Raw genomic sequence first — 18,717 nt, 5'->3', positions numbered from 1 at the left:
TCCTCAGTCGGATGTTTCCCTGAATATCATCATCGAAACATCTCTGCAGCAGTTCAGTGGATATCGCTTCATTTGCACATTAGCACACATATAAGTGCAAACAAAGATGTTTATCTGCACATACAAACAAAAATGATGCACACAATAATGCGCTCTTTAAATTCAGTGCAACCTGAATGCAAACACAACACATACCTTATCATATATTACAGTATATCCCACTTCAATTTGCCTCTTTTGTTCTGCCCCAAAGCCATTTCCTTTGTGCATTCAACAGCATGAAGCAGTGACAGAAACTGAGGCCATTTGAGTGTGTGCACCATGGAGGAGAATGAAACACATCTGATGGATATTAGGGCTCGCACTCTATGGCCGGGCTTGACTGACAGACTCTGATGGACTGGTGCCATGGAGGCAAATGAAGTAATAAAGCTATAAAAATGGACTTGCTCTACCTATTCATGCTATTACTGTCTCTAACATGGCTCTGTCTATCACTCTCGATAAGATGAGCGCTGTGTTAGGTGAGCCCAGCTGGCACCGTGGCAGGACCCATAAGGCTCCTCTGATTTTATGGAACAGTTGTGCTAAATCAAAGTCTATGGCAGTGTATGAGAGGCATGGTATTGAATGCACGCTCCTACACAATTTACCATACAGAATTATGTATTCATCTAGATATGGATACAGTTTCCAATCACCCATCCCTGATGCATTTGTTCTATAATTCCACCCACGTCAACAAATAACAAAATCGCTACTGGATGTACTAAAACGTAACCTGCAGTTTTTTGTGCCAGACACCACCACTGACACTGGTGGGTACCACACTTGTGGACTACCCCTGTTCAGAGATCTTACTCAACCTTCCAGCATATCTGTTTGTTGTTGTGTCACTTGTTTTTTGCCACAGACACAAAATACAATTCTGAAAAGTTAAGAAAAAAGCCTGTTCCATGGCCATGGTACAGGACAGGACACAGCAAGGTTGTACATCAGCAAACATTGCCTTTTGCCTGCAAATTGAGCAAAGTGCTGTTAGATGTTAGGTTACTGTACTGTTGCAGTTCTAATGTCTATCTGTAATCAGGTAAATACTCAAAATGGACAAATTTCTTGTCTGTGTGGGTATGCGACTCAATGATCTTAAGTGAATGATCTGATAAATTATTATTTTATGTCTTTTATAAGCCTTTTGTAGTTCACATGCATCTCTAACATACCTAGCGTAATGTATTGCTGTATTGCTTTGCTGAATATGTTCAAATAATTGGAAAAACTGCAATAGTTTGTGGTACAGATGATTATTTAAAGAACACTAACTTTATTTTAAATGGGTCAATGCAGTAACAAATAATAAAGATGCACATAAAGGGATAAAGAAAAGGCAATTACATTTTTAAAATTGAATGAATCCAATGATGGGGATGGGAGACAGAAAAATACTCGAGCAAGGAAAAACACTTTTTCATGTTACGTGCTCCGGAGTTTGTGTTGACAATGTGTCAACCATCACAGCTACAATCTGCCACTTATTTACATTTCTCAAGTAGAAAAATCGACTGATTGAACAGTATCACAGCTGGCAGACATAAACTAACATCTAATGACTCATGTCACCAGGGATTGTCCTGGTGGTTCAAATCCCAGTCAAACGTGACGGCCCAAATTTTTGTAACATTACCATGAATTAGTATATCCATGAACAAGCAAACTTCACTTTGCTTTGGAAAGCCTGACAGCTTTTAAATGTCACCTAAGTGGTTAATATTGCTATGAGAAGCACGCTGGACCTCTGAGTCAGTTGTGTCCTGGAAGATTTCAATTTCCCAGTCAAATGGGAGGAGTTCCGGTCAAATATTATCTGTTGATGGACCCGATTTTCCCATGTGTCTAAGTGACTAACGGGGACAACAGTTTTTCCAGTATTGAGCAGGAGCTCTGCTGTCAGCCGCCGTTTAACAGGCTGCAGTGTGATCCCTCCGTGCTTTTGTGCACAGTCAATGTACATTCACTAAAAGTGTTTATTTTTGCCACTGACATGCTCAGACCACTCTTATAAGTGTCTGACAAAATTATGGACAGGATCCCTGATTAACCAGAATACCAGAATACCACTCTCACCAAAGGCACCAGACTCCATTTACAGCAACACTACTTTTATCATCTAAAAACACATGTCATTCAAACATATCACAACACATATCATCAGCATGGCAGATAGTTGTGTGATGTAGCTTTTGTTTGTGAGAGCTGTCCAACAGTTTTCAGTTACGGTGTTGGTTATCTGCTACATCCAATGATCGAGCCCGGCTGAGTCCACACCATCAATACATATCTAATAGTAAGATTGTATAAATATGATCTTACAGTATTTCTTTTGAAAAAACTCAAGATATTAAGAATTTATTTAGAAACAACGACGGTCCTATTGGCAAATTTCAAAAAAGATTTCTTTTCAACTTGAGAAAATCATAAAAATCATTTTCATAACAGAACTTGTCAAATCTGGTACATGTGTGCATGCATGCCGGTGTGTGTGAGTGTGTGTGAGAGAGATTACAGTGAGGCATTCACGCAAGTGGACAGGATACCCCTGTTCATATTACAGGCGAGGTTTCCATACACATATACACATTTTCCACAAAGACTTTTCCACAACAGTCTCTCTCTCTCTCTCTCTCTCTCTCTCTCTCTCTCTCTCTCTCTCTCTCACACACACACACACACACACACACACACACACACACACACATTGAACTGAGAGACAGAGAGAAACATTTACATACTGTACACATGCATATTCAGATTAGCCTTGTGTGGCAAGAAACAAATGCTCAACATAGAAGAAGTGCAAGAGGAGCTGCTTTGTGAAATAGCAATGACAGAATAATATGTTTTGAGGTGTGACGGTACACAAAATTCACAGCGTAGCGAGCTCTGACCATGTGCTTCAATTCTGTTTTCTCTTGAATGAGTATGGTTGCATTTCCACAGCAATACACACTGCTATAGCGTTAGCTATTGGTTTGGCACGGTCCAAATCAGTGAGAGGCTGTCTGAACCCTGTGGGGATCTGTTTTTGTCTCGTTCTGCTAATCAGCATATTTCCTTGATGCCGCCGTGAACAACATTTTAAGTGTTTCCTCAGACATACCCAACTGCAGCTGAACAATATAGGCGTACAGTTTGACGCTAATCTTTGATCTAATTTCGCTGAGAAGGATTCCCAACAATGCAAAAAACATTTAAGATATCAGGTATTTTGAAACTTTAGACGCTCAACTATGTTTATTCGCTTTGCCAAACATGCATCTCCTATTACACACACAGTATGGGAAAGAGCTGTAGCGCTCTCAGTGTGCATGTGTCATCACATTTTTCACACTTCCAGTTGCATGTATGTGTGTGTCAGCCTGGGGTCCACCATACTAGTTGGTGACTAATTGTCCATCAAGTGGTGATGAGGCCTCGCATGTCTATCAGCTCTCCTTTCCTGGCAAATCAATATGCCATCAAGATGAATGCTTAGTAATTAGAAGAGCAACACACATAGACAAATACCCTGCATGTATACACATATGTGAAAAGACACACACAGGCAAAGACAGACCAAGCAGGGCAACCAGACACACAAATATGTATCACAAATGCATGACTGGAGGTCTTCAAGAGTTTCAAAAAATTTTGCCAAAACTGAAATGGAAAGAAATCAGACTTGAGCCAAAGTGTACAATTTACCTTTTCCATGACCAAACAAACAGCTTATGCTTGGTACACACTGCCTATGTGAGCAGTGTGTATGCATTGCAGAACCTCTTCCTTTTCACTTCTGTGCTCATGTTGACAGGTTAGAGAGGCCTCGCAGCCTGCATGAGCAGCACGGCTCACTCATGTCTGTGGCGGTGCATCACTTCTAGGGATGCAGTGTCTCGTGTTTTTTTCCCCACAGTTGTCAGCAAATTATACTGCGACAAAATTATCTGTTGATAGCCCAGGCTGTCACTACAGTTTTAATATCTATATCTGTAGACCATGACAGACATGAAAAAATATCAGGTGAAAGGCATCAATTCCTTCCAGTGCGCACTCTCTCTCTCTCTCGCCCGCTCTCTGATGGCAATGATGGAAATTAGCACTGACACTGTGATATTACCTCAACAAATGATCCATTTTACTTCATGTTTAAGATAAAACAACATGCGTGCTCATACTTAGATGCATATATTTCATAGGCTCTGTGGAAACAAACTAAACGCTGCAGACTTGCACCGCTAACTCAATCTGCTACTCTGCACGACACACTGAACACTACACAGTGTAAAACAGTGTAAAACATATGTGCTGTGTGCAGTTTTCAGGGGCTCTACTCATTTTGGCCAAATATCTTATTTATTATTTTCTTAAAGCACTAACTTGATGAGCAGGAACACCTAAACGTAGCCGTTAACCTCATTAAGTATTTTATTTACCACTTTTATATGCAGTATATCAATGGTGCAAAGTAAACTTTTTCCCATGGTCTTGTGTTCTATCCTAATATCAAATCACAATACATATCAAATCAGCACTCAAGCATCATGATAGTATGAAAGTATTGGGAGATAAGCATATCGTCCCAGCACAACCTGCAAAGAATAATGCTAAGAAATTCAGAAAGTTACAATCAGTAATATTTATCAATAATCAAATCATTCTATCAAAAAATAATCAAAATTAGCGAGTTGGCTAACACTCAGATACTTATAGAAATGTTGATTAATGTGTGTTGTCCTTATAAATACATAAATAAATAAATGAAATGAAATATAGGATCATAATATTGGTTGAAATATTTGGCTGAGTAAACTACAGCACCAACTCAATTTGAGTGAAACATGAGGTGCAGTTAATGAGCCTCGAATCAGTGAATAGAGTTCAAAGTCACTTCTTTCCATTTGTAAGATGACAACACATGTTTGCAAATTCAAAGCAGGAGCGTCAATGGCCGTTTGCATGCTGATGTACGGTTGCAGAAAACCCAGAGAGTGAGAGAGTATGAGGCTGTAACTCAGAGCGAAGAAGAGGAGAGGGAGTTTAAGGCTCTGGGGTAATGGACTGAATCTGTCCCCATATTTCAAGAAAAACATTCTTAGAAAGCAAATGTATACTGATCTTGCACGTGCACACACTCAGTCGCCTCTAAGGCTAGTTCAAGCTGAGCCTCATTCATAAAAGTATGATGGTTTCTCTGCATCCGTCCAGTACAGGCTATGTTCACTTAGTCCTCCATGTGGCAAACCCCATCAGGTGTGCTTCGGAAGCGAGAAAGCCTGGTTTTCTTGACTTGACATGAATTTCACATGTGATGTTGCACATGTTAAACATGTGAAACATGCAGTTTTGGAACATTTTTCATGGTGTAATGTGTGAAACCCATGTAACATGTGTCCACATGTAACAACATGGTACCCATGATACCACATGTGATCACATGGGTTTCACACATTACACCATGAAAAATGTGAAATTCATGTGGTTTTTCTGTAAGGGGTTGCTGATTTTGTCATCTTTTCAGAGACATTTATGCTTCTACCATGGGTAAACAGGCTTTGTTTTATTTTCTCTGTTAATTGTATTTATTCTTGATACAAAATCAGAAGCCCTGCAATCGGCTGGTGACCGGTTCAGGGTGTACCCCGCCTCTCGCCCATTGCCAGCTGGGATAGGCTCCAGCCCCCCGCAACCCTGAAAGGGATACGCGGGTATAGAAGATGAATGAATGAATGAATGAATGAACAAAATCAGAAGTACACTGGGTATTTTATTTTGAAAAATGACCGGATTCTTTAAGATGTTCCTGTGTCAGACTTCCTGTCTGGCTCGATCTGCTCTGTGCAGCTTCAAGCGCCATTTGTCAAAAACAGTGCGTATTCTTCTTAAAGCAGAGCAGAGATGCTTCTGAAATGAGCCGCAGCACATCTGGTGGAATTCCAGAAATTGTCTAGAATATATACAATTTTCTTTAGGGTGATGTCTCTTTTTATTTTTCATTTAAAATTCACACTCTTTTGTACATACTGCTGTTTTTACTTTGCATGCACTTGTTATATTACTTGCTTTACTGATGCTGCTGTAATTTGGAATTTCCCCTCGCGGGACTAATAAAGGAATATTGAATTGAATTGAACTGAATGGCCGCAATTGGCTCTGGCAGCAGCGACCTGAACGCGATGAAGCTGTGCCCTGTGGAATTTATGGCTTAGAGCTTGACATCAGTTTGACCAGATTTCTCACATCATAGCTCTGGTATTAGTCAGAATTGTGTGAAAAACACAGTAATTAGGAGGTCACTGCTGTGATTAGTGACTTGTTGATTACAGTTCACCAAAACCAATTCACTCCACGGTGTTAAAGGACCTGGGACTTAAAGCCTGAGTCCAAGTGACAATCACCATAGTCACAATATGTATATAAAAGACCCAGACTGGTGCCCATCTTTGAATTTATAACCTGGGACACCAAACTGAATGAGAGATTTTTATCTGCTGATTACCTTCATAACAAGATTACCAGCATGTTCAAAAAAAGCCACTTCCCTGGGCCAGATTAAATTAACTGTTTAAATTGAATTAAATTTGGTTCCTCAGCCTCAACTGAATCGGGTCACTGCGGTGTACTTACCATGGATATCAACTATCATTTCACTCAGAGAAACACACAAACGCATACACATGCACATGCTCTTGCATGTGAATACACACACACGTACACACAGCATGCATTATTGTAAATGCCCACATTGATTTGGATGGCGCGATGGTTCTCCTGAGTCTTTGGCCCTTTACTGTGTGCATGTGTGCAAGCATACAGAGCAGCCTGGTACAGCACGCTGGGCGACTAATGAGGCGGACACACAATGCAGCACTATCACACTTCGGAGTGTCATGATTCATTATTTGGGTGTCATCAAAAAAGAGAGGGAACGCACACACTAACACAGACACACACACATACCCACCCTGTGAACTCAGTGCTCTGACTCCATGAGTTACAGTCAAAGAGCAGAATTGGAGTGATGTGTAATTTGATCTTGATGCCTCTCAGTTTAGTGCTTGGTGATCTTATTCAAAGTGCTCCTAACCACATACGTTCCAGCACCGGTGAATTTTTTTGCGTGTGTGTTAAGGTGCAGTTTTGTCACCTTAACCTTAGCTTTCCGTCTCTCCTCTTCCCACCTCCCCTGTCCTCTCTCCTGTTACACGGCATAGCACGGTGCAAGTTCACATCATTATCTTGCTCATTTGGGCTGAAACAAACAAAAAGCTCTCCAGCTCTGTTTTGAAAATGGACGCCTCTCTCTTCAGTTCAAAAACCTAATGCAACTTGTTGTTGTGTGGGCGACAGCTGACAGCATTAGTCGTGTTTGTGTTTGCGAGTGTGTGTGTGTTCTTGCTCATGTTTGTGTGTGTTATGTGCTCTTTGCTGGAGGTGGGATCATCCACGGCAGTCATCGGCGTAAAGTGTTAACCTCTCCAGAGAGGCTGCAGGTCTCTAAGTGCTTTGCTTAGCTACCGCTGCTAAGCAATCAAGAGTCCCCCCAGTCACACAGGACAGCCTGCTCTTCTGGGCTCGCTGCATTATCACAGCACAATGCCGCAAGGACACACTGTCTGATAGACACCTGCTAGTCTTCAAGGCCCACAACATAGTCGAGACAGTCTTTTCATAATACCTGTTCAAAGTCATATCAACTGGAAAAACTAATGCTGACTGTACTTTTCCTCATGATTTCGAGGCTGCTGCTACAGTAGTAACAGTTTTTCAGCAACATGTCACCTATAATTAGATGGTCTGTGATTTACGTAATTCAGGGCACAAAGGCAAAACACCCAGCAGGGATTCTTCTTTTGAGAGTGGTAAAAGCACAACCTCTGACTAAAGCCAACAGTCTTCACGTCATTCCCCCAAAGCCTATATCCTAGAATTATATTAATGTGCAGTTATTGTGCGTTAGTGCTTTAGTGAATGTTCAAAGTCCACATCCAGTGCCAATGTCAGAAGTACTGTGACATTCATACCACATAGCTGTTGAGGAAATTAAGACCCAGCTTGTCATATATAAGGTTCAGACACACACCAACTTGAGTGTTACACAAAAGAAGGAGTGGGCTGATTTTCATACTGTTGAGATAAAGAACATTTCATTGTTGACACAGCTGCCTCCTGACCTTGGAACACAGATAATTTGTCTCAGTCATTATAGCTACTATTAAGAGGTACAGAGTGTGTGACCTGTGATATAAGAGCATGGAAAGAAATGTGGAAGACAATCTGAGGCAGCTTTGGAAGCACAGCAGCTTCAGGGGATTCCCAGGTAGGCAATAACTGAAAGGTGTTCCCACATTTCATTGGTCCACACGCACCTGTTGCTATTACCAGCTATGTTTTTGTGTATAGGAATATCCTCACCATCCTCATCATCCACACTTACTTTTCTTCTCCTTTAAGGTGCATTGGTGGTTGGTAAAAATAGTTTTGTTGCTGGTTTGCTTTACTTCGCATCTGTTTATTTCAACCTTGTCTAGTGTAGCCAATACTGTCGACTCAGAACTGACAAAACTACGCCTTGCCTAGGTTAGCTTATTTCCTCCAAATGCATTTTGTGACATTCAAATTTGTTTGACAGTTAGATGGAAACACAACTGCTGCATTCTAATCTTCATCTCCTTCATGACAACTAAGTGGCCCCTTTTCAACCAAGGAAATAACATAGACTGTTTTCTGGTGCATGGTCCAATGAGAGGGAGGTGCTCTGGGCGTTCAAAGCTTTTATAACAAATGGTAGGTAAATATGAGACATGAGTATGGGTGATCATAGTGCGAAGCTGAGGTCTTCACATATAGTAAGTGGACAGCAGTTTAACTCAGTCAACTTGAATCAAGCTCATTAAGCATGGGAACAACAAAAGGGAGAAAGAATGGTAAATTTATCAGAAACCTGTTAAACAAGCGGAACACAAACTTTCAGAAGTGAGATGTCTTCAGCCAATCTGCCCAGAGTAACTTGCTGCTGACACACTTGGTTTGTTTTACACAGCCACACTTCATGCTATAGTGCTGTAAGTGAACTCACATTCTCCTCCAAAACCTGAGGAAATTGTTGACAAAAGGGTAACACCACATCAATTACAGGGATGTGGTTTGGATCTGTCAAATGCAAAGATGAAGCGCTATGACGGTTAGCAAAATATGCCGTCAGTTATGGCCAACCAAGACAGGAAACACCACAAATTCACTGACCACACCATATCTTTATTAAGTCACAAGCCGAGCTAACACGTATTGTTAAGGCAGATAAAACATGTTTGCAAAGTTAAATATTAACATTTCAATATATTTTTCTATCACAAAATATATTCTTAATGAAGCCATGTTGCACAGTTAAATGTCTACATTATGAAAGTCTATTTTTCATGTTCATAAACTATATTCTAAAGTTGAATAAATAAATCGTTTCTTCAGGCTTCAGTCATTATCAGGATACTCTTGAAATTGGCAGCATTGTCAAATTATGTATTGTTATAAATATCAATATTGACCAGTACGAAAAAACTGCGATCATATTTTTTCCCTTATCACCCAGACCTAATTAAAAAAAATACCACTGCTTGTCTTTCCTCGTGAAAGCCGTTTCTCCATTTCATTTATACTTGTGTTAAGTGGGGTGTCAGTAAACAAAGAAAACCAAAGCCACAGCGAGTACACACATTTATATGCAGTGATGTTTTGGGCAAGCTCAATTTCAGGCAATTTTGCATTCATGTAAGTCTACCACCTGCCTGTGTGTCTTCTCTAACAGTATTTTTACACCTGCGCTTTTTAGCCTGCTTAAAATGAACTCTGGTACGTTTTTCCCCATTGGTGCAATTTGTTCGGGCAGGTGTGAACACAGTAATCATACTCGGGCACAGATCAAAACAACCGCAGACCCTTTGGAGGAGGTGGTCTCGGTCTGCTCCCTAACAAACTCTGGAACGGGTCATTTGTGGCGGGAACATGATCCAACCCAATCTAATCCACCTACAATGGATGTGGATGTGCAAATTTTGCAGTTGCTAGTAATTAGCTGGACACAGTGTATTTGAGCAGTGGAACTCCTTTTTCCTGTGATTAGATTCTTGCTCATGCCCTTGCTCAAACATCTGACCAATGAGTGAAATTAATGTGAACAGGTGGCTCGTCATACTGCATTTTGGCTCGATTGGATTTTTCTCTGTGCAAAAAGAAACTGAACTAAGGGGAAAATGCATCAAGTTCACCAACTCATCAACTGATTCAGACCAGAGCAAACCAACAGTAGGTGTGAAAATGCCCTGAAGTACATTGACTTCTGTGTTGTCAAGGTGTATATCAGCAAGCAGAGTTGAGTCTGACAATGTTTGTCTCTGCGTCTTGCTAAATACTAGATGCTAAAAACATGTTAGACACATTAAAGAAACTGAATGGAATTCAGTTGAATCAACAGACTATCAAAAAAAAAAAAATACTAAACATCACCAGTAATACATGAGTACATGAAGTTGGTCACGATCTCTGGAACAAACACTGCAATGCTTACAGGCATGTCTCTCACAACACTGGCTAACAGAATCGATTCAGCTTACTTATCCATACCTGTCATTTCACTCAGCTCTGTTGTGCTATGTACAAAAATTGATATTTACTCGAGGGACTCGGTGGAGAACAGTTTGACAAGACTACATTCTCCGGAACACACAACATGTGAAATCTAATCATATTCAGAGGATTTCTGTCACCTGTCTTAACTGTGCTGTTACAGAAAGAAACTCAAAAAGCAAGGAGCCTCTTCAAATAGGATTTATATTTGCTCCAGCAGCTCAAGACTGACAGCAGTGACATCCTTGAATTGATCTAGCTCACGATGGCTGTCTTCATAGCTCCTTTATACAGACAACCTGTATTCTGTCACATGCTTGCAGGCTGATGGCAAGCAATGTTCTCTCTTCCCTGACAGAGGGGCAGAGAGAGAGCGAGAGAGAGACAAAAAGACAAAGGCCGTGGGAAAGTTAAAGACACTGTCAATGAAACAGGAATGGGGGAAAGCTAGAGATAATGAGACTTAGCGACTAGAGTCAAGAGGAAAGGAGGGAGAGAGACAAACAGAGAGACACAAATACCACAAGAGAATACAGAAAGAAGGAGGTGAGAGAACATTTGAGAGAGAATGACTGAGATTCAGAGACTGACAGAAGGTTGTAGTGTGCATGTGTAAGAGAGAGAAAAAAGGGGAACATTTATCCAGTTATAACAGTTTATTCACTCCCTTTCCGTATTTCCTATTTTTCTCTCTTTCCAGCAGAACAAAGACACCAATGCTATTGTTGCCCCCTTTAACCCCTCTGTAGTCACCGCTATATTTCTTTGTGGACTAAAGGCTAATGTAAAACCACAAAGTTGTGATATTCAGGCAGCAAGGGGATTCAAAGCCTTCCAATGGAATACCCAACTGGGGCAAGAGCCCATTCTCTAGCAAAACATCTATCCGCTCAGTGTATGTGTGCATGCCTCCTATCACAGCCTACCTGCAGAACATGACTGATTAAGCTGGTGAGCAACTGGAGTCGGACAATTGAGCGTAAGAGCGACAAGGGAAATCCATCATCATGAAAGCTCATGCCTAAGCTTGGCACTAGATAAATGGGCTCAGATGAAGCCCGTGTGTGCTCACTGTGTGTCTGTGCACTGTGTTCCTGCATGTATGTGCATTCTCTATATACATGCACACTCATTGCTTAGGTTGCCTTTCCGAAATCAAAGGAAAGGCTGCTCTTGCTTTTCCTTCTTCGCCTTTGCGAGAGGATGGGGGAAGGAGGCAAAGGGGACAAGAGGAGGTAGCGTAGTGTTTCCTCCCTGTGTGCATTATGGATGAGGTGTGTCCACAGTGTTCGATGAGCCGCTCTCTGATGGCTTGAAGGTGGCCTGCTGGGGTTACCTAAGACTCTGTGTTTGTGTCTTTGTGAGCTTGAGTGTGTGTGACTATGATTGAGAGAGAGGAGTCACCAGGGTCACACCTGCACACTTACTCATAGATAACAAATACCCTGCCTGGGTGTCATTTTTAATTCATTTAAATTTTTAATTGAGTACGAATCAATAAGGGTTTTACTAACAACAGAAAGCTTGGAGTCAGCACAAAGACCAAAAAGTTTTAATCTCTAATGTAAAATGATGGCAGTCAGTGCCAGAGGGTATCATTTGAGTAGAGAAAGACATGATCTGCAATAACAGTTCCAAATACACTTCCTTTACTCACAAGAAACAATATATCCCTAGTTTTATGCATTCGATTATAATATAAACCTAGAAACAGTGTCCTCCGTAGAGAAGAGATGTGTCCAGTGGAGTGGAGTGTCCTGTCATAAGAGTGTCCCTTGGTTGCTGTGACAACATGATGAGGGCCTCTCTACAAACTCCATGGCAACATGACAAACACAACTCCCCATTCATAGAGAAGGAAGTACCTGGTGTGTCGATGAAGTGCGTGTGTACTGTTGTGTGTGTTATGTATTTTCAGCTGAGCTCAGTCACACTGCCACAGTAGATAACAGCTTTTAACACTTTTAAATCCTCTCAGTACTCCTTAGTTCCTTACCCCGAGCATGCCGTACATACAACACTGTAAGTTTACATGGGCGTTTTGGAGTCTAATTATGAGACTAGAAGGCACAGAGAGAATGCAAGCATCCACTAACCAAACTGTTCTTCTACTTGCCATACCAATAACTCAGCACTTTACTTGTCAAGGGACCATTTGTCAACAGCATTTCAGGACATACGTTACAATGTCCGTTGGACTTTTTTCAAGAATAATGGGGGTTGTCTGCACTCATTTTGCCATTGAAGCTCTGTATCACAGTTTTATCAGTAGATTCTCACATGGAAGCTTCCAAATATGACCAGTGAAGAAACTGTGAATTCGAATCCCACTCAGAATCCACTAGACACATCCCTGAGCAATCAGAGCAGATGCTCAAAGCTGGCAACAGGAATGATGCCATTAACTTGTAAATGCAGTATAGTAAATAAATAAAAGTCTTTGTCATGGGAAGCTGCAAGGAAATGTGGTGGCAGAAAACTAATGAGCAGTCATTGCTGTCTTTGGGATGTTCTTAAGCAAAGAACATCATCTAGGTCTGAGTCTGAGGTGTGAAACTGTACAGATATAAATTGCTGGAAACATCAAGCATGCTCAGTTGACTCTTCAAGGTCCGTCATTCCGGTGTGATAACACCAAATTTTACCACTTAGCATGTGACTCAGCCACTCCCAAGTGGAATATAATGAGAGACTGGAGATGGATCAGAAACAAGACGGTGCACTTATGAGTAATTTCCTGTATCTACGTCATGTGGGTGTCGTCACTGACCCACCCCTTTAGGGGACAAGCAGCAGGTCCTGAGTCGACTCACTCCAGTGGGAGAAGTGAATGTGAGCGCAGATTATGACTGATCCTTTCATCCAATTGTCTCTGAGCCATTAATCATAAGCCACATATCTTCCAAACGTCCAGATGCTACAATGGCATTTGTCAGACAGGCAAATCAGGAGAGAATTAACTTTGTTTGAAACGTGTCTCTGTATCAGCGACACATTCTTGTGAGACCTGGATGAAGCACAGAAAACTAGCGCATAAGAACAAGGAGGCAAAATAAGGCACAAACATTACATTACATACATTTGCACATAAAATCAACAATCCATCAGTACTGCAGTAGTGTGTGTGTGTGTGTGTGTGTGTGTGTGTGTGTGTGTGTGTGTGTGTGTGTGTTGGGGAGGGCGCGTGCCCATATTGCAGACAAGAAGTGTATACCATTTCATACCACTGGGGGCAGCTTGTAATGAGCAGTCTTGTGGTCATAGAGCCGAGGAACTAACACTTTGTGTTTTTATATCTCATAACAGCCATTCAACTTAACTTTTCTTCTTCTACAGTTTTACATCAAAATAATAAATAAATGATACTTCGGCCTAACGCAACTTGAGAAAATATTAAAATGTTATCTACAATTTGGCCTCATTCAAAATGTTATTCCACTGCAGATCAAAGCTTCCACACACATATGCCCAATCAGAAACACACCCTCTGGTTGGTCGACAAGTCAGGAACAAAGAGTCTGATTGGCCGACAGTCTCAGCCCAAGGCATCCTGGGATTGCCAGTGGACCGCTAACAACCATGCAAACAACAACTGTTTACTACATGGATAAATGGATAAGCAGTCACAGAGGACATTCAGTACTGCACTTATCATTATGGACATATTCTACAAAATCTCCAAAAAGACTCCAGTTCAAAGCAGGATTACAAAACTTCTGAAAGGGATACGATCATACTGGAGCCCTCATGGGAACAGCACGATGGAAACATTATCCTTCTGGGTGAAAAAAGCATGTCTATGCCATTGGAGGGTACCAGAGATATTTAGTAAGTTATATCAGACATACTTTGATAACTTGTCACATTACTTAATACTAAAACAACAAAACTTGCTGGTTACTGATGTAGGCTACTTTTTAATTTGCCAGAATGTGTCAAATGCAGGTTCAGTTGGTTTGCATAAAATCACATCAGTTTGTTTCAACACCGCTCCGGACCAGCAGAACCAGACACCAACCCAGTCCTACGATATACAGTCTACTATTGTGCCTTGTATGAAAAATGCTGTGTGCACTCTATATCTTACCAAAAAGGGCCAGAACACATGTTCCATCTTTGTTAAATGTATGTGATTTTGTTTGGGGATGAGTGTTGCTTCACTGCACCAGGCTCAGCCACCCCTCACTGACTTCTACTTCTACCTCCAGCAGTTCTATTTTATGGATGTTTAATCAGATTAGTCATTGTTTTGAGAATGATTATTACATGAATCATTTGCCTCCTAAAACTTCAAACTACAGCATTAGAAAAGTTTTGTTAATATGGTAATTTCTCTTTTGTCTTGAATAGGAGGGTATATTCAAGCTACTGCACTGTGCATGCCAGCAGCAGCTTTATGGCTACCAGCCCACACTGGCACAAAACTCTTGCAGGCATTAAATATTGCTTCCAAATCCTTTAACTATGTGTTGTTAGCATGGTAGACTCTTGTTAACCTAGCCGGTGGGACAGAAATGACAACACCTCTGTAATTCTATACACAGGGTTGTAGCTTTTTACGAGGTACTTTTGCATAGCAGATTGCTGGTGTGTGTGTCCACATCTCCAGTATAAACAGTGGAAAGTGAAATGTGCAGAGGGGAGGGCTGAATTGGCAAAGCGCTCCTCAGAAGTATCAGGAGACAGCTGGCGCCATCTCTCTGTTTCTCCTTCTCTCTTTTGCTTGCTTTCTCTCACCACCAACGACGCTTTCAGATTACGTGAGAAACACACTTTCTGACACTCTCTCTCACTGTGTTTCTCCCACCTCTCACCCACTGGTTTTCCTCACTTTTCAGAGCTGTGCTGTTTTCCTGCTTCTTAGTCATCTTGCCCTCTTTTTCCCCACAGTTTGTTTCAAGCCTCTCTCTCTCTCTCTCTCTCTCTCTCTCTCTCTCTCTCTCTCTCTCTCGTCCACAGGTGGAAAATGTCCAGCTGATGCTTTGGCCATAGCCCAGGGAGTTGTTGACTTTATTACCATGGCAGCTCTTTATCACCATGGAAGCCATCTATCGTTGCCATGACCAGTGTCCTATTACCTGGCCCACTTGGCATGTGTGTCCAAAGAAATACACTCTTGCCACAGGAGAGAATTCAAGGGCTTCCCCCATTTACTTTCCTCTAAAGTACAGCTTACTGTAAAGGTTAATTCAGTTAAGGTACACTGAAAATGCAGCTATTTCATGACAAGGATACAAAACCGGTGTTTGGTTTTTAACTCTGACATTACTTTTATATGACTGTGCAGATGCTAAATCAAATGCTTTTCTGAAGGTACTCAGCTGTAATCTAAGCACAGTTACAGATAAGTCTTCTGATAATACAATCTGGAAACTGACCAAATGTAGCATACTGCATTCTCTGCACTTCCATGCTCATCACAACAACAAATCTGGCACTAAGAAGTTGCAAAAGACACAAAATACAACATGAGCTTATCAGTAAACAGTAGTCAGGTCACTGACACATAACAGCTCACAGATAAACATGAGCGGGTGGATGCCAAATGTTCTGTACACACTACCCAAACAGATCCTCAGGCCAAAAACAAGTACATTTTATATTTCAAAAGCATTCAAACACCTAAAAATTTCACACGCACACTCAAGTACATACACGCACAAGTACCTTCCATGGTGCTCTTTCCATCCCAGTACACGCAAACTCACAATAATACTGATCTAACAACACACACATTCATTTCCAAACATGTATAGACACCAAAAACAGGTGCACACATCCTCTCCTACATCCACACAAACACATCTCAAACCAAACTGTTCTTTTTCCTACCGTCTTTGCGGTAAAGGTTGATCTCCACTTTCCTCTCCTCCGACCCAAGAAGGGCCTGCGCCATCTGGGCAATGGCCAGTCGCTTGGTGTCGGGTCCGTACAGGAAGTTACACGTGCACGGCTTCTGCATGATCTCAGCACGTGAGTAGCCACACATGTGGCAGAAGCCATCGTTGCAGAAGATGATGGCGCAGTTCTCCACTCTCGCGTTGGCTATGACGAACTTACGACCTGTGGATGAAACGAGAGAAGCTTACTTTTCACAGAGACACCATCATCCAATTCATGGTACTGTGACAGAGGGACAAATGAACACATGGAAAAGTGCGAAAAGACTTTCAGGAGGTGTGATTAGAGTTTATGCTTAGTCAAAACTGGATTTAATGTAAATGTCAGTAGTGTATGTGTGTGTGTGTGTGTGTGTGTGTGTGTGTGTGTGTGTCCTACATATGCAGTGGAGCTTTAGCCTACAGCAGTATTAGGGCTGTGAGGATAAAACAGAGAACAGCTCAGATAACAGGAAACCACAGCTGTCATCAGTAGTAGCTAATGTTATTAACAATGCCAGCTTTCTAGGCTAGCCTGGGAGAGCGATACCTATGCTTTTCCTGCTTGACAAGCCAAAATGTCTTCCTTAATTTTATGAGGGAAAAAAACTTGTCTCGATGGAAAATAATTATTATGTTAATGCAGTGAAAATATTTAGTTATTTTTAGTTTCATTCCTGCGTTTCTGCTCTCATATTAACACACTTCGAGCATGCATGAGCATTATTTACGCCATTTTCATGGGTATTTCCTGAGAGTCCAGTTTTTGGAACGCTAATTACTACAGAAATCACCTGCACATACAGTAGCAGTCTTGCCAGCTAACAAAGCTTCATTTTCAAACCCAATAAACCTGCAAAAGGAAGCTGTAAAGTTATTCAGCTAAAACATCAAATGAAACGTTCACAGACCTTGTCCCCTTTTACGACACGTGTTAAAACATGTCAAAGACAATATTTCTTATTTGGAAGACACTTCAACACCTGCTGGACACTTCGTTGTAGTTTTCGAGTAACTTCAGCCATCTTCTACCATATCAGTTTCAAAAGAAGTGTCTCACTTTCAAAATAAAATCAAGAATGAAACAAATAACAATAGTATGTAATCCTCATTCACAATTATACTTAATGTAAAACGTGGTTTTACTGTGGATGGTCTGACCACAGCTGTATAATATTATGGCTAGAAATACGTCAAGTCTTCTGCAATTCACCTTGAAGTGTGTGTGTTTTGCATATGTGTGCTCATAATCGTGGTCAAAAGTGTAAACTGCAGCTGCAACCTTGGTCGCTCCATCTCCCACAAAGCTCTGATGTGTGTCTCTCTCTAAACCACTTACTGTGGAAGGAGCCATTTAGCTCCATGGCCTCTGCTCAATGTCAATGGATGATCTGAATGCACTCAGAGAGCTGCTGTTGTGACTGAAAACACACAGATCTGCACAAACTCACTTACCCTACACACTGACTCTTTACTTGCAATACTTTGTGAATAATCTACAAGTCTCCAGGGTGTACAAGATGAATCTCTTATGTGTCTTGTGGGAGCACATACAAACAACATAAATGTGAGCATGTGCATGAGGCCTCTGTGGATGTGTTATTGTCTTTGTGCTGTATCGGGGTGATAGATAGCGCCCACTAAAGGATTTTAAGCTACTGAAGAGCCCAATGTTCCCGGTTACTTCAACTGAGTGCTGGGCCCCACTGTGAGGAATACTGCACTCGTAAATAGTCATGTAAATGGTTAGAGGGAAGGAGGAATGGCTGGTGACAGAAAAGGGTGGGTGAGGTGAGAAACAGCAGGAGGGCTGCATGAAGAATAGATGGAAATGGGATGGTTCCACAGAAAGACTTTGGGAAGGAAGGAAGATTGACAGAACAGGAGATAAATTGAAGAAGGGGTGGATAGAAGATGGGGAAGACGTGAAACAGAAGATAATGAATGGAGGGAGATTCTGGAGAAAAAGATACGGTGGAGTGTGGATATTTGAGAAGTGATCTGTCCAGGGAAGACACAGGAAGAATCCGACCACATTTCTCAGTAATTCAGCTGCGTCGAGTAAACGGACTGGAGACTGTTGTGGAAAAACTAGTCATTTTTTGATGTCAGAACATTTCGCTCTGTGGCTGTGAATCGGTTCAGTTCAATTCAAAACAATTTTGCAAGTGCACTAAAG

At 41.4% G+C, this 18,717-nt stretch overlaps 1 protein-coding gene across 1 annotated transcript in view; it reads right to left on the bottom strand.

Moving 5' to 3' along the window:
• kcnh2b (potassium voltage-gated channel, subfamily H (eag-related), member 2b) overlaps positions 1–18,717 on the bottom strand; it is a 232,308-nt gene that overhangs the window by 187,134 nt on the left and 26,457 nt on the right. Inside the window, exon 2 of the mRNA XM_076761316.1 lies at positions 16,492–16,722. Coding sequence (XP_076617431.1) covers positions 16,492–16,722 — 231 coding nt within the window. The remainder of the gene's footprint in view (positions 1–16,491; positions 16,723–18,717) is intronic.

Source organism: Chaetodon auriga, chromosome 21 (genome assembly GCF_051107435.1).
Source record: "Chaetodon auriga isolate fChaAug3 chromosome 21, fChaAug3.hap1, whole genome shotgun sequence".
Lineage (NCBI taxonomy): Eukaryota > Metazoa > Chordata > Actinopteri > Chaetodontiformes > Chaetodontidae > Chaetodon > Chaetodon auriga.
The sequence above is the reverse complement of the archived record's forward strand: the minus strand, read 5'-3'. Positions and strand labels throughout refer to the sequence as shown.